At 40.3% G+C, this 14,215-nt stretch overlaps 1 protein-coding gene across 6 annotated transcripts in view; it reads right to left on the bottom strand.

The window, feature by feature from the left end:
- The window catches only part of NRG1 (neuregulin 1), a 226,083-nt gene that overhangs the window by 148,067 nt on the left and 63,801 nt on the right, over positions 1-14,215 (bottom strand). For all 6 annotated transcript variants that reach the window (XM_059384421.1, XM_059384420.1, XM_059384422.1 and 3 more), the window contains exons 4-5: positions 12,094-12,144; positions 9,251-9,301 (exon numbers count right to left, since the gene is read on the bottom strand). In XM_059384421.1, coding sequence (XP_059240404.1) covers positions 9,251-9,301; positions 12,094-12,144 — 102 coding nt within the window. The remainder of the gene's footprint in view (positions 1-9,250; positions 9,302-12,093; positions 12,145-14,215) is intronic.

Genomic DNA, 14,215 nt, shown 5'->3' with positions numbered 1-14,215 from the left:
CCTTTCTTAGCACCATTCCTAGCATCATGCTGGAGTACTGTGGGGGGGTAGATGATTAACTATTCGCTTATTTTAATCAGAAAATGAGAAAGTTCTCGGTGATCTAAGCCTCAAATAGCAAAACTTTCAGTTTTACACTTGCCCTTTGACCTTAGCTGTCACTTGGCCTATCTTGATCTGGTTTTTACTATTCCGACTATTGAAATGAAAAGAGTAATAGCTCCAAATTTTTTAAATTTATCTATTTATTTATTTTTATCTTTTTTCTTTTTTTTTTCCTCCAAATCCCTTTTAAAAATTAAAAGCAAGACTGATGATATTTTTTCATCACGGCCAATAAAAGTCCTGCAATATTTAACAAAACCTGTCTCTGTCTCTCTTTTCCCCTCACACCCTCTCAGTTTCTCTCTCCTTGTCACATTTGGTTAAAAAGATTTAATTTATTTATTTGACAGAGAGAGAAAGAGAAAGACAGAGACAGGGACAGAGATAGTGAGAGAGACTACAAGCTGAGCAGGGAGCCTGACGCAGGACCCTGGGATCATGACCTGAGCCGAAGGCAGATGCTTGACAGACTGAGCCACCCAGGCGTCCCTCTCCTTGTGACATTTTGTAAAAAGCCTGATAGTTACTGAAGAAATGACTCTGGAATACCTGAGCAATGAACAAAATGATAACTCACATATAATGAACAACTTCAGCCTAACCACCAAATCTCTGAATTAGAGATAGTTACGGACTTGAACAGAGATGAGCATACATTTAAACTATAACCCACTCTGGCCCATATAATTGTTTTTTTAAGATTTTGCTGACTTCTGGTAGACTGAGAGATAAAATGAAAAGTGCCACTCCAACGGTCCTTTGACGATTAGTTGAACTATCAATACACAGCACCTTTATTAAAAAAAAATGATTTAAATAATCAAGCACCTTGTATGCTAGAGGCATTATAATAAGAGTAGGGCAGAGAATAGCACGATCTGCCTACAGATGAACTAGTGGAGACATCACTTCCTCTAGGGTTCGTGGTGATACCTAGGAGGCTGGTAAAGCCTCAGAAAGGGTGATTTCGCACTTCAGCAAGACCTGCTGACTTTTCTGTGCAATATGAAATGGAATGGGCTAAGCATGCTTCTTTTCCTTCTCTTACTGTTAGAAGGAAGGAAGGAAGATGTAGTTACTTTGGTGAAAGAAGCTAGTAATTTGTCAAAGTCTACTTAAGCACAGATTTTTTTAAATAAAAGAATCTCCATGAAGCAGACTTTGATTTTTAACTCCAAAGTCAGAACATTTTACAGATTTCAAAAATGCTTCCCATGTATTCTAACTTGAAAACTGTAGTTCATTTAAAAAAAAAAAAAATCTTTTCTACTTTCTTCAGAAAAGCATTAAGTTTCTGGATTAAAAAAAAAAAAAAGAAGGTATTTTAATTATGATTATACAGTCAACTCGTAGGTTCTAATGAAGACTCCTTCAAGGTATTTCAACTGTCTTCAGTTTCCTAACTCATTTTCTTTAAAATTTCTGCTCTAATCTTGTCTGCCCAGTTGAACAATGTTCAGTAACATCTATTTTTAATTTTCCTTTAAAATTCTTTGTGAGAGCGGTGCCTGGCTGGCTCAGTTGTTAAGCCTCTTCCTTCAGCTCAGGTTAGGATCCCAGGGTCGTGGGATTGAGCCCCTCATTGGGCTCCCTGATCATTGGGAAGCCTGCTTCTCCCTCTCCCATTCTCCCTGCTTGTGTTCCCTCTTTTACTGTGTCTCTGTCAAATAAATAGGTACATAAAATTTAAAAAAAAAATCTCGGTGAGATACCTATTTCCTGAGTCTTCTCAAGTTGTCTGCTCATCAGCAACAGAGGACGGTGCTGGTTTTGCCTGTCTGGCCTACTTTGCCTTTCTTTAGATACAAAACCCTCCCCTTTGTAATGAACCTAAACCCTGCAGTTCTCATGGGGCTGACCTCATCTGCCTCAGGGACCCAAACACACACAGCAGGGGATATCTGACCCCACGCCCTGCCCAACGGAAGTCATTAATCTCCTGGATACAGTAATGATTTTAGGGGTAGGCACAGGACACAGGTAGAGCCAATCACATTTTTCCTCAAGTTCTGCTGTGTGGATAAGGAGTAAACTTTGTCTTCTTTTTAGACCATGAGCTGAGGGGTTAGAGAGACCAGCAGTTATCTCTCCTTGTCAGGCAGAGAAAGCCCACTAGGAGTGAAGCTAACATCTGCGGAGAAACAAAGCATAAAGACCGAGAAGCCATTCCCTTACGCGACTGAGGCTCTGGATGCAACCGGACCAGTTATGGAAGCCAACATACGCTCTTTATATGTAGGCCCTTTGGAGTTAAATTTCTACAGCTGGTAATTGATAAACTCTTAAATGGGAATGCCCCTATTTCTTTTTGTGCTGCAGCTTTATCATGTCGTTCCCCATCCCTTCCTCTAGCTTTTTCTCCCCGCTCCAGGGAGAGAGCGGTTTCCTAGGGGACCCCCGATCTAATTCAGAGGCGTCCAGTCCTATCTTCCAATTTCTCAGATCCCTAGATAACTTGAAAAAAATAAAGAAATAAATAAAACCACCAAGTTCGGCATAAGTAAATTTACCAAAATCTTGCTAGCTTTGTTCTTCCAGATGCTTTCTTGATATACACCCGTTTCTACTCCCTTGCCTCCAACTCACATTTAATAAATTAAAACTCTTTTTATCTAATCCATTCCACTGCTCTATTCCAAATGATTAAACACACTCAGTAAAGCTTTTACTACTCTGAAAACAGAAAAAATAAAGGCGTCCTCCCGTCTTCCAGCTGATAAGCAAAAAGACTGATGAATTTTTTTTTAAGATTTTATTTATTTATTTGACAGAGAGAAATCACAAGTAGACTGAGAGGCAGGCAGAGAGAGAGAGAGGGAAACAGGCTCCCTGCTGAGCAGAGAGCCCGATGCGGGACTCAATCCCAGGACCCTGAGATCATGACCTGAGCCGAAGGCAGCGGCTTAACCCACCGAGCCACCCAGGCGCCCCAGATGATGAATTTTTTTTTTTAATGTTAAAGAGAATATTCCAGTAAAAACCTCCCCAAAGAATAAAATACAGAGAAATAATTGCTCCAGGTCTGATAATTTTCCACTAATGAATAACTCTGTCATACAAAGAATTTTCAGGATTTGAGATATCATGCACTAAATTAAATAGTAATTAGTCTGGAATAAGGCAACGTATCTATCCCAAACATAAACTACCACCAAGAGTATGTCTGTTTGATGAAGATCAGAGTCCCATTAGCACAATGGCTCTAACAGTATTCCCATCTCTGCAAAATAGCATATTTGGAAATACATGACATCATTCTCAAAATAAGAAAACCGAACAGCAAGGTCACTGAAATAATTCTAGACCAACACTTCTGCCTCCTTTTTTTTAACTATTAAACCCTTGAATTGTGTTGCCATTAACTAAGAGCTCACCCATCCATTTCATTCCCTTATAGTGTGTGGAAAGGGTATGACTTCAATAAAAGCTGGCTTTGGGATAACTGGGACTCATGTGATTTTATTCCTGGAATCTTCATAAAAAAACTGCATCTTGATGTTTTTCTTTTCTTTTCTTTTTTTAAAGAAGGCCTTCCCTCAAACTAGCTGAATGACTCCCATAAGACTTTGTAAATAAAAGACCAAAACATTTGTTACCAGAAGATTCAGGTTTAAATTTCTCTTCCGCCACCTACTTACTTTTTTGAATCGGGACAAGTCAGAATGTCTGAGCTTCAACCCATCGGCTGACAAATGGGATAAAATCGAGGTCACGGAGTTCCTATGTGAATATATGACTCAATATACAAAAATAAGCCTTATAAAATATATAGTATGGTACAAATATCAGTTATGTATGTTTACACATACACATACATGGTTTATTTCATGATTCAAAAGAATAATTCGGTAAAGGTTAATTTCAACTGAATACCAAAGGTTAACTATACAATTCCATTGTAAGCTTGACCAAAAGTTTCAAAGTTATTTTGTCCAGTGATGGAATGCAGCGGGAGGCAGGAGTGACTTTAGAAAGGTCAAAGGCAGAGCTGAAGAACTGTATGACAGTTGCAGGTGGTGCTTTAAGAAAGAAATAAGATACAGTCACTTACAAAATGAATGAATGACCACGAAGGCAGTAACTCGTCTGAACACAGCAGTGGCTGTGACATACACCTCCGTCCTTTAGCTCCAAGTCACTTATTGTCCTAAAAAACTCTAAGTGTCTTTGCAATTAGAAATATGGAAGTAATACTAGTTGGGCACTTTCCTTTTAAAAATACTCTCTTATTGCTCTATGATGCATGGGAATCTGTCCTTCTCCGCAACAGACAGAGCCACCACACCCCGGAAAATGCCATGTTTACAGAAATCCGGAAACACAGTTTGCATTCAGTTAGAAGTCGTTCTCCAACGGTGACAGGATGGACTTCGTATTTTGCCACCAATAAAGATCTGAAATTGAAATGCCATTTTTCCCAGCAGAGAATCATTTAGCAAAGGTCCAGGCAGTATCCTCTACCATTAAAGCAGGTAAGTGAGTTGCAGCTGAAGGAGGAATGTAAGAATCAGAGCTTTAAATCTCTCACAGAGGGACAGTGGACGTGGTCGAATCTAATCAATACTGATCACTGTGCTAGTCCCAAGTGAAAATGCTGTATCTCATTATAACAGAAATGTCCTGCAGACAAAAGACATTTTCCCCTTCACCCAGCTCTTTTAGGTGCCAAATTAAAGATTGCATTGTCCATTTCATTCAGAGATTTCTGGATCTCTGGATAAGTTCCTTTGAAATGCAGCCTTAGCTGAGAATATATAAAATTCTGAAGAGACACAGTGATTTCTTGGCTTGAAACTTTCAGCAGCATCATCTGGAATGCAAATAATTAACTTCTTTTCTCCTCCAAAAATACAGATAGTTTCCTATATTGTTCAAATGAGATGCAAGGCCTCCTCTGATGACCTTACTCTTTTCAGAGCTACATCAGGTTTTTATCTCTCCTGCAGATGGGGAGACCACCTAAAAGCAAAGCTGTGCTAAATGATTCACATTAATTTTCCCACATTAGGATTCCAATGTAGATTTGAGATAAACAGGATTATACGGACCTTGAAACTGAGTCTCAGGGAGGTTAGACAATTTGCCTAAGATTGCCCAGTAATTAGATCACTGGTATTTAAACTTGCGAGCACGTGTCCACGCAAGGTGTGCATTCTGTCCATTTTACTTCACTGCTCAGCATGCTTTGATGTGTGTAACACACAGATCACATGGGCTCAGCTGGTCCCAGGTCATGCATTTCCCTAAGCTACCATCCACACCTCCAATCCACTTTGTGTCACAGATTACTTTCCAGTCCATTCACAAGATCTCATTCCTTTTAATATTAAAGACTTTTTCCTTGAAGCAAAAAAACCCTCACATATCATGCATAGCAAGCTAGTGGATTGCCTGGGTTTGAATTCTGCTTCTGTGACTTCAGATAAAATTTATCAGCCTTAACATCTGAAGAATGGATTAAGGTTTTATGAGAACCATTATGAGTCTCCATACAAATCACCTAACACAGTGCCGGGCACACAGAAAGACTTCAACAGATGTTTGCCATTATTATTATTATTATTATTATCATGAACACTTAAAACTATTTAAGACTTTTTTCCAGAAATTTATCTTTATTTTTTTCTAATTACTAATTCATTAGACTTCATTTTGTTTCTCTCTTTTATACATTAAATTGGAATGGATGGTTCTTAATTCAGTAAAGTGACTGGTATTAACAATTGTACCTTTTTATAGCATTCAATAAAATTGTAGGCAAAATAGGGTCATGGCAGCCGGCACTTCAGAGGGAAGTCATTATGGTTTGTTCTAAGCAATTCTTTTACTTTTTTGCTGATCCTACATAAAGGAGGAACAAGAGAGCCCTGCTAACCATTTTGTAAAGTTCACGTTCTTCTCCTTTTACAATAGCACTTACGTGTAACAGGACACTCATCTAGCAAAGTACACGTTTCAAGTTACAGATGCCTCGTTTACCAAAACAAAGTAAATAAAATAAAGGCAAATAATGTTCACCTTTATCAGGAGATCATTATAGGAAACGTCTTGAGCATTTCATAAATTAGCAACTCTAAAAATAGTGAGTGTACAATGCAAAGTTCAATCTCAGTTTCAAAAAAGAAAGAGCGAAAATCTTCCTTCCAAAGGGAAGGATCAGTACCTTTGGCATTTCATCAATATGTATGAAATGTTAGGAATCATAAACACAAAGGGGAAATAAATGATAAGGTATTTGTAAATGAAACAGAAATCCCTTAAAACCTCCAGTCAAGAACAACTGCTTTATTGTTACAGTGAGTTTTAAAGAATTGTTTAAAAGTTTAAGATTTCAGAAAACTATTTTAAAATACTTCTGATTCGGATTTGGTAACGTGAGAAAAATGCATCTGATACATTAAGTAGACTGAGGGAGAGTGGATAAACAGAAACCCAGAATGAAAAACACTGATAAGAAGAATGTATATTAAAATATTAGCAGGAGTATTTCAGATAGGTAGTTGGGCAATACTTATTCTCTTTTTGTTTTTTTCTCTATCCCAACAGGAGATACAGAGAGCTGAAGTAGAACTTCGAGGGTGGGCGTGGTCAGGGGAGGCTCTGGGGAGAAGCCGGATGCAGGGACCAAGGACAGACTCGGCATCCTTCGGGGCACAGGGTCAAGGGCATAAAGTGACAGGGCTGAACCCCTTCAGGGTTTACTCAGCGGTGAGCTGCTCTCATCAACAGGACTGGGGCTGTTCAGGGCTGCTTTTGCACACAGGTGCGCCTCTTCGGCCTAATAAAGGGAAAAGTAACAGGATCGCCTGACCCCCGAGAGCACACGCACTCATCCCAATACACAACAGGTTTGCCGAATCCATAGACAGACTCTGCAAAATGTACACAGCAGACGACAGTGCCCGGACTTCCAAGAATGTGGTCCACATAGACGTGATTGCATTGCAAGAGCAGGGTTCGCTTCTCCCGCACGGGGATTTACTGGTGTCCCCTTTCTGGCGGAAACAAAGCGAAAAGGAACCTATTCTTTGGCGCTGATTATTTCTGACCCGTGTGAATTTTCCCAAGGCCTTCGACTGTTATAGATCACTTGAATGTGTAAGTCCCGCTTATGGCTATTTCTGCTGCCTCAAGTTTCCCCTTCGGCCTTTGCTAGATGGAGCTCGGTTGACGTCATGGACCCTGCACCACGGAGCTCTGCAAAGGCTCCCTCTAGAAGGGAAGAGTGCCTCACGCTGCTCTCACGGCCCTCACCAAGACTGGACTCAGGATCTGGTCACTCCCGGTTCTACTTTCAAATTACAGTGTGTATTTTCATGAGATTAAGAAAATGTGTGCTTGAATCAATTCCACGGTGTTTCCTGAGAGCCCAGCCTGAACGGGGAAGTGGGGAATGTATGAAAATGGCGCACTGAAATATTTTTACACGATCTTAAAACACAAAGCCTTCTTTCTTAGTCTAAAACCTTTACCAAATATCAGGAACTAACTCTGCCGAGAGTTAGAGATCAGAGTCAGATTTCAAAATTATTTCTCTCTCAACAGTATTGCAATGAATACAAATGTAAACTGAGAGATTCATTTCAGTTCCCTGAAGCTCTGGAGAACCCAAAGAAGTATTTCTTCTATTCCAAAACTACTCGCATATGCTTAAGGATAGCATCCATCGCCCCCGTTAACGATAGCAGGAGGGTTCCAATTACAAGAGTTTCAATAACTTTATTCAATGAATCATGCAGGGGAGAAACTGTTCCCAGACAAAATGCCAAAAAGAAAAATCTAGTATTTGCCCTTGTATAATAAACACTCAAAAACCTAAAACAAAGCTCAACATGATTCCTTAATGTGAGTTAGTTAAAAATCTATATAATTACACTAATCTTTCTATAAGTAGAATTAAGTAACAAATATCCCAAGCTCCCCAGAAGGGATTATCGTTTTAGACTATGTAATGAGTATCTTTAGAATACAGAAGAAGCCAATGTAGCTCTCTCTGGCATCTTATTTCCTGTTTGATCTCGCTAGATTGCTTCCATCAATCTAGTTAAATGATGCTTTATCTAGCTAAAATGTAGTCAAAACATCATACTTCATGCAATAAAAAATACGTTTACATTATATCGTTACAGTCCTGGTACTAACCCGAGGGAAAGGCTTTAGATTCAAACTGGATGTATTTAAACAGATGGACCAAACAACTGAAGTGGCTTAAAATACAGACCTTCCTGCCAGTGTTTCCTACCACACTGATAGCCAAAGGAAATTGTGCCCTCAACATGCTCCCCGGGTTGGAACAGAATAATCGGGAATATCTACTTATGGAAGAGCTTCTCAAACTGAGAAACAGCGTTAAATAAAGAGCTAAAATAAGGGAGAAGAAGACTGTAATTATAGGTTTTATTTTCAAGGTCTGATAAATTCCCCTGCTGGATATTAAAATTTAATTCAACGCTATTCACAATTCATAAGTATCAAAACTATTTTTACTAGTCCTTGCTAATTTCTTAAGTTCCCCTGACATGGCACAAAGCACCAATCAATCTAACAGTTGTAGAACTCCACAAGCACAAAGCACATTTCACATTAAACAGATGAAAACTAATCTGAGATCTTGCCTAGGGACTTGCTTTCAAACATTTTCATAATTAGTCACTTGCTATCGAATTTGAATTAAGGGCATCTATATATAGTTTCCTTACTCTATCACAGCAGACTTTGTATGAGAACTGGGGAGTTTTAGAATAGGCCCCAAACAGCTGGGTATCAGGTCTCAAGCAATTGCTAAAGGCAACAAGACACACTAAAAACAACGAACGATGTTCTCTATTGTTCACCCAGAACCAGGCCTCAGAGGCTCTGCAGTCATTTTTCAACATTCAAAGACACTACAGTGTAACACCACCCCATATGTGGTGTTTTCCCATGTCCATGTGTATCTTAGGGGGAGGGGATATCTAATCCCCCACCCCCAATCCAAGCACAGGACGGGCCCATTCCCTTCCACGCAGCAAATCCCAGCCTGCTCCCAAACTTGATGTACAGTTGGCTCCTCAGCAAGGGTAGAGGAAAGACAGGAACACCACCTCCAGAGGCAGATACTGTCTTGGGTTCAAAACTAGTAAATGGAATATTCAAATATACTTACATGAAGAAGTATTTGCTCCTTCTGTTGATACTGATATTCTAATGGGAGACTCTATAAAACAAAGAAGTGAAATGAGGCTTTATTGAGTCAGGCTGCTTGCATTTTTACATCAGAAATGTGCCAGGCTCAGGGATCATCTGGAAAAAGAGGACTAGGAAACAGCGCAACCGAAAAGCTGAAGCATTTTTAAGTCAGAGGAAGATGTATGCAAAATTCAAAGATGGAGGACTCTATCCATAGTCCAAACCCAAGGGATGAACATGGAAATTAGTCCACCTGCAGAGAAACCTCACATACCAACTGGTGTAACTGGTGTATGAACTTCCTAGAAACATGACTCAACATGACTCTGAACAGAGCCACAGGACAGGAGAGAAGGCCCATTCCTTCTCTCAAGTGTGGTCTTGATTTTCAGAAACATGAAACCAAAGAGAACAATCCCCATATTCAGAGAGAATGAAAATCAACTTTCATGTGTGAAGGAAAAAAAAAAAGAAGAAGAAGAAGAATGAATCTGTTCTCAGGCAACATGGTCTGCGTAGACACCCTGAGCAAACACAGGGCTGAAGAAAGTCCATGCAAGATCCGCTGGAGCGGTACAGTAGCATCAACCAAAACATGCTCAACAAACTCGTAATACGATCACTGGAGATGTACAGGGCCAAGATTCTCTTAGGGAGCCAGTAGAAAGGAAAGAAAGCTAGTATTTAAATAGAGACAGAGCATAAAACACAACTCATCATGCAGGAAAAAAGCATGGGACCCAAGGGTTTTTATTAGTCACAAAGAAGAACAAGTTAGTATCAAAGAGGGATTGAAAGTCAGCAGCCAGAAAGCCCTAAAGATTCAAGTCATAGATCGGAAAATACTAGTGAGAGCCCCTCCCGATTCCCAAGAGAAGCATCACATAATCTAAAAAACCCAGGTTCCTAACAATGTCTGTGGAGTCAGGCAGTGAAGCCCTTCATAAGAAAGTAATGCCTGGGGATGCCTGGGTGGCTCAGTGGGTTAAGCCTCTGCCTTCCACTCAGGTCATGATCTCAGGGTCCTGGGATCGAGCCCCACATCGGCTCTCTGCTCTGCGGGGAGTCTGCTTCCTCCTCTCTCTCTGCCTGCCTCTCTGCCTACTTGTGCTCTCTCTCTCTCTCTCTCTGCTGAATAAATAAATAAAATCTTTAAAAAAAAAAAAAAAGAAGAAAGAAAGAAATGCCTGACTGAAAGGGGAAGAAAATTCAGATAACTCAACAATTTTGTTGTTTTGTTTTTGTTGTTCTTTTGGCCTTTATCTTTTCTCCTCCCCCGCCCCCCCCACCGTCTCCCTCCCTTCTCTCTTGCTTTCTTTGATACTCAGAGAAGTACAACCCTCTTAGACTCCGGGATCATCTCACCCTGTAACGCACATTATGTCCATCTTAGGAACAACACGTGGATATGCCCTAAACATGGTCAAAGTCATCTGGGATACAGAGAGATTTAACTTTTATGATCTTGAGTGATGGCTTTGAAGGGAAGAGGAGAAACTGGTGAAGAGAAGTTAAAAAAAAAAAAAAGCTGTGTTTGATCATGTGGCCTCTTCCAACTTTCCAACAAGGTACAGGCCATATGAAGGAAATAAATGATGCTAAAATATTAAATACAGGGTAATGAGAAGGAATACTGGGCTAGCTGGAAGGACCTGCTCTCCTACTGGATGAGACACATGACTAATGTTTCTAATGCTTCAGTTTTCTCATCTGTATGATGAAGAAAAATAATGTCTTGTTTCACACATCCATTGTGAACACCACATGAGATGTAAATGTCTTTGTAAACCATGAGGTGTCATGCAGAAACAAGGTATTGTCATACTTTGTTTTTTTTTAAATTTTATTTATTTATTTGACAGACAGAGATCACAAGTAATCAGAGAGGCAGGCAGAGAGAGAGGAGGAAGCAGGCTCCCTGCTGAACAGAGAGCCCGATGCGGGGCTCGATCCCAGGACCCTGGGATCATGACCTGAGCTGAAGGCAGAGGCTTTAACCCACTGAGCCACCCAGGCACCCCTATTGTCATACTTCTGAAGTGAGTTTTGAATCTAAGACTCTAAAAACTATTCTCATTAAATATGAATTTTTAAATATTTCAAGGTCCTGTTAACTACAGAATGACAGAGGATAAGAAAAGTAAAAAGAAAAAAAAAGAGCTAAAAGAAAAGAAAAGAATTCACGGCAGATTAATTAGATTCACAGCAAATGGAGAAATGAATGAATTATAGTTATATACACATCAGTAGAGCTGGGTTAGAAGTAGCTAATATCTGCTCAGACTGTAAGTGCTACCAGCAAACATTACAGGCGAGGAAGAAACAAACAAAACAAACCCAAAAGCAATGCATCAACATCTGAAAAATTCAGGCGTACAACAGTGTTTTCTCTAAGTTCAGTGACCCACAGCTGCTCGTTAGGAGCCCGGAGGTCAGAGACTGGACACGGACACATGACCCAGGAATGAACTACGGTGGGTTGAAAGGAAGCGAGGCAGATGACAGAAGCACCTAGAAAGGTTGTAAAAACTGAATGTATAACACAGATGTCTTCTTTCCTGCTCTAATGTCAGTAAGTTGTATCGAGACATTTCTTTTTCCCATGCATGCCTCCCGGGCCCAGCTTCAGACATACGGCAAGAACTGTACTCCTTTATGGAAAACCCCAAGAGGCAAAAGGAATCGGGGGACATATTGCAGGAGGAAACAAGAACAGCTACATTTAGATGCAGAAGGGGGTCTGATTAGTAGCAGGTGCAGCCAGCACTCGTTAGGTCTGTGGTTCTGGTTAGTAAAATGAGGTGAGCTTCTTTTCCTTACCTGAAGACACATATGCTCTTTCAGTGGAGACTGGCATGCCAGTAATGAGGTCTGTAAAAAGAAAAGGTAATAGGAAATTACGATGTATAATCAGGAGGCCGGCGCCACTTGCACAGCCTGCCTTCCAACTGAAGAAGAGTGTGTCAAGGAAGAAAAGTATTGCAAGATGGTGATGAAAGCCCTGGCTCTATCCACCCCAAATGTCAGAAATGCAACAACAACAACAACAAAAAAAGCAAAAGCTGTCCAGATAAGTAGTTCCTCTTTCCTGGGGAAAGAACACGAGACAAGCCATACTGGAGTACGTAGGAAGAATTTCGCGCCCCCATGGAGCTGGTGAAGGGCAATATACCGCAAGGAGGCCATAGGTTCCTTCTCAGAGAGGAAGGCAGATGGCCGAAGTAAAAAAAAAAATATATATATATATATATATATATATATCAGAGCTGTAGGATCAAAGCTGTGGTCAGAATTTTTCAGTTATCAATCTGGAAAACTACACGTTTGTTCAAAAACAAAAGTAATCAATGCTTCTTATTGGGATTGGTGAAAAACGTCAAGTTCTGGCATTGAACTCTACAGAAAATTGCTAACGGATGGTCCAGATGGGCGCCTTATCGGACACAGCTTTCAGCTACTCTGGGCAAGGCACAGAGTAATAGGATGCGCCCACCCCAACGGAATGAAGGAGAAACTACATCCTGCTGGACACACCGTTATGGTGGGAATTGGGCCGGTGTTGTTTAAGCTTTGACTTGTTTTCAGTTTACTGCCTTTATCATGGAACAAAGGATGATTCCATTGTCTAACCAACCCTGTCTTCTTCCTGTCCTTCTGGAAAGAGCTTTACTTGCTAAAATCTAGTAATTTCAGTAAGGTGTGGTTTTATGAAGCCTGGAAAGATGCAGTGATGCAATGATGAGTATCATTCAACCTTCATTGTTGGGATAATTATTGTCAAATGATAAAAAAATACGTCACTATTCACTAACCAGGACAAAAAGGTAAGTTGAATCTATTCAGAAGTTACCAGAACCTACTAAAATCCTAAGCAAATTATATATGTTCTCATTTCATGTTTGAATTAACAGCCTGTTAATCATGGAGTTAGAAATGTTCACAATCGGGACGCCTGGGTGGCTCAGTTGGTTGGACGACTGCCTTTGGCTCAGGTCATGATCCCGGGGTCCCGGGATCGAGTCCCGCATAGGGCTCCCAGTTCCACGGGGAGTCTGCTTCTCTTTCTGACCTTCTCCTCACTCATGTTCTCTTTCACTCTCTCTCTCTCTCAAATAAATAAATAAAATCTTAAAAAAAAAAAAAAAGAAATGTTCACAATCAATGTAATCATCTTAAAATATAGATACGACCATTTCAGGTTTCCATGGTAGGACTAGTCCAGTACCTAAAAAGACTTAATTTGAGGGCAATGTTTCCTTCAACCTCAAACACTTCTCTAGCGATAAAAGGTTTTGTGGACTCTGAAGGGAACAAAAATAGCATGTGAGACTCAGCAGGAATGTTTAAGAATAAGCATCAGGTGAGATATGAATATATAAATACCAGAAATATATCTTCAATAAGACCAAATGTGTCTCTCTTGTGAAAATTAAGTAATGGATAGTCCTCTCTATTCAAACATTAGGAAGACCAACCATTCAAGGTGTGAGATTATTACCAAGCCACCAAAGCAGCCTACACTGCCTCTTCTACGCACAAATGAATGGGAAGAAGTGAAAGGAATTGGAATGGGAAGGTATACGATACCCTTTGGGTTTGTTCTTGCAGCAAGTATTAAAGAGGACAGTCTCAGTTGATAATATGGCAATGTCTGTTTCTGACACGACCACAGCTAAATTCCTTGATTTGGGCTACAGAAAATGAAATTGTCCTTCTTTGGGGAAAAATTAATCTGAGGAGATGATTTTTTTAAATAAGATTTTATTTATTTATTTGACAGAGAGAGAGATCACAAGTAGGCAGAGAGGCAGGCAGAGAGAGAGAGGAAGGGAAGCAGGCTCCCTGCTGAGCAGAGAGCCCGATGCAGGGCTCGATCCCAGGACCCTGAGATCATGACCTGAGCTGAAGGCAGAGGCTTTAACCCACTGAGCCACTCAGGGGC

Source organism: Mustela nigripes, chromosome 18, assembly GCF_022355385.1.
Source record: "Mustela nigripes isolate SB6536 chromosome 18, MUSNIG.SB6536, whole genome shotgun sequence".
Classification (NCBI taxonomy): domain Eukaryota; kingdom Metazoa; phylum Chordata; class Mammalia; order Carnivora; family Mustelidae; genus Mustela; species Mustela nigripes.
This window is presented reverse-complemented; position numbering and strand designations above follow the sequence as displayed.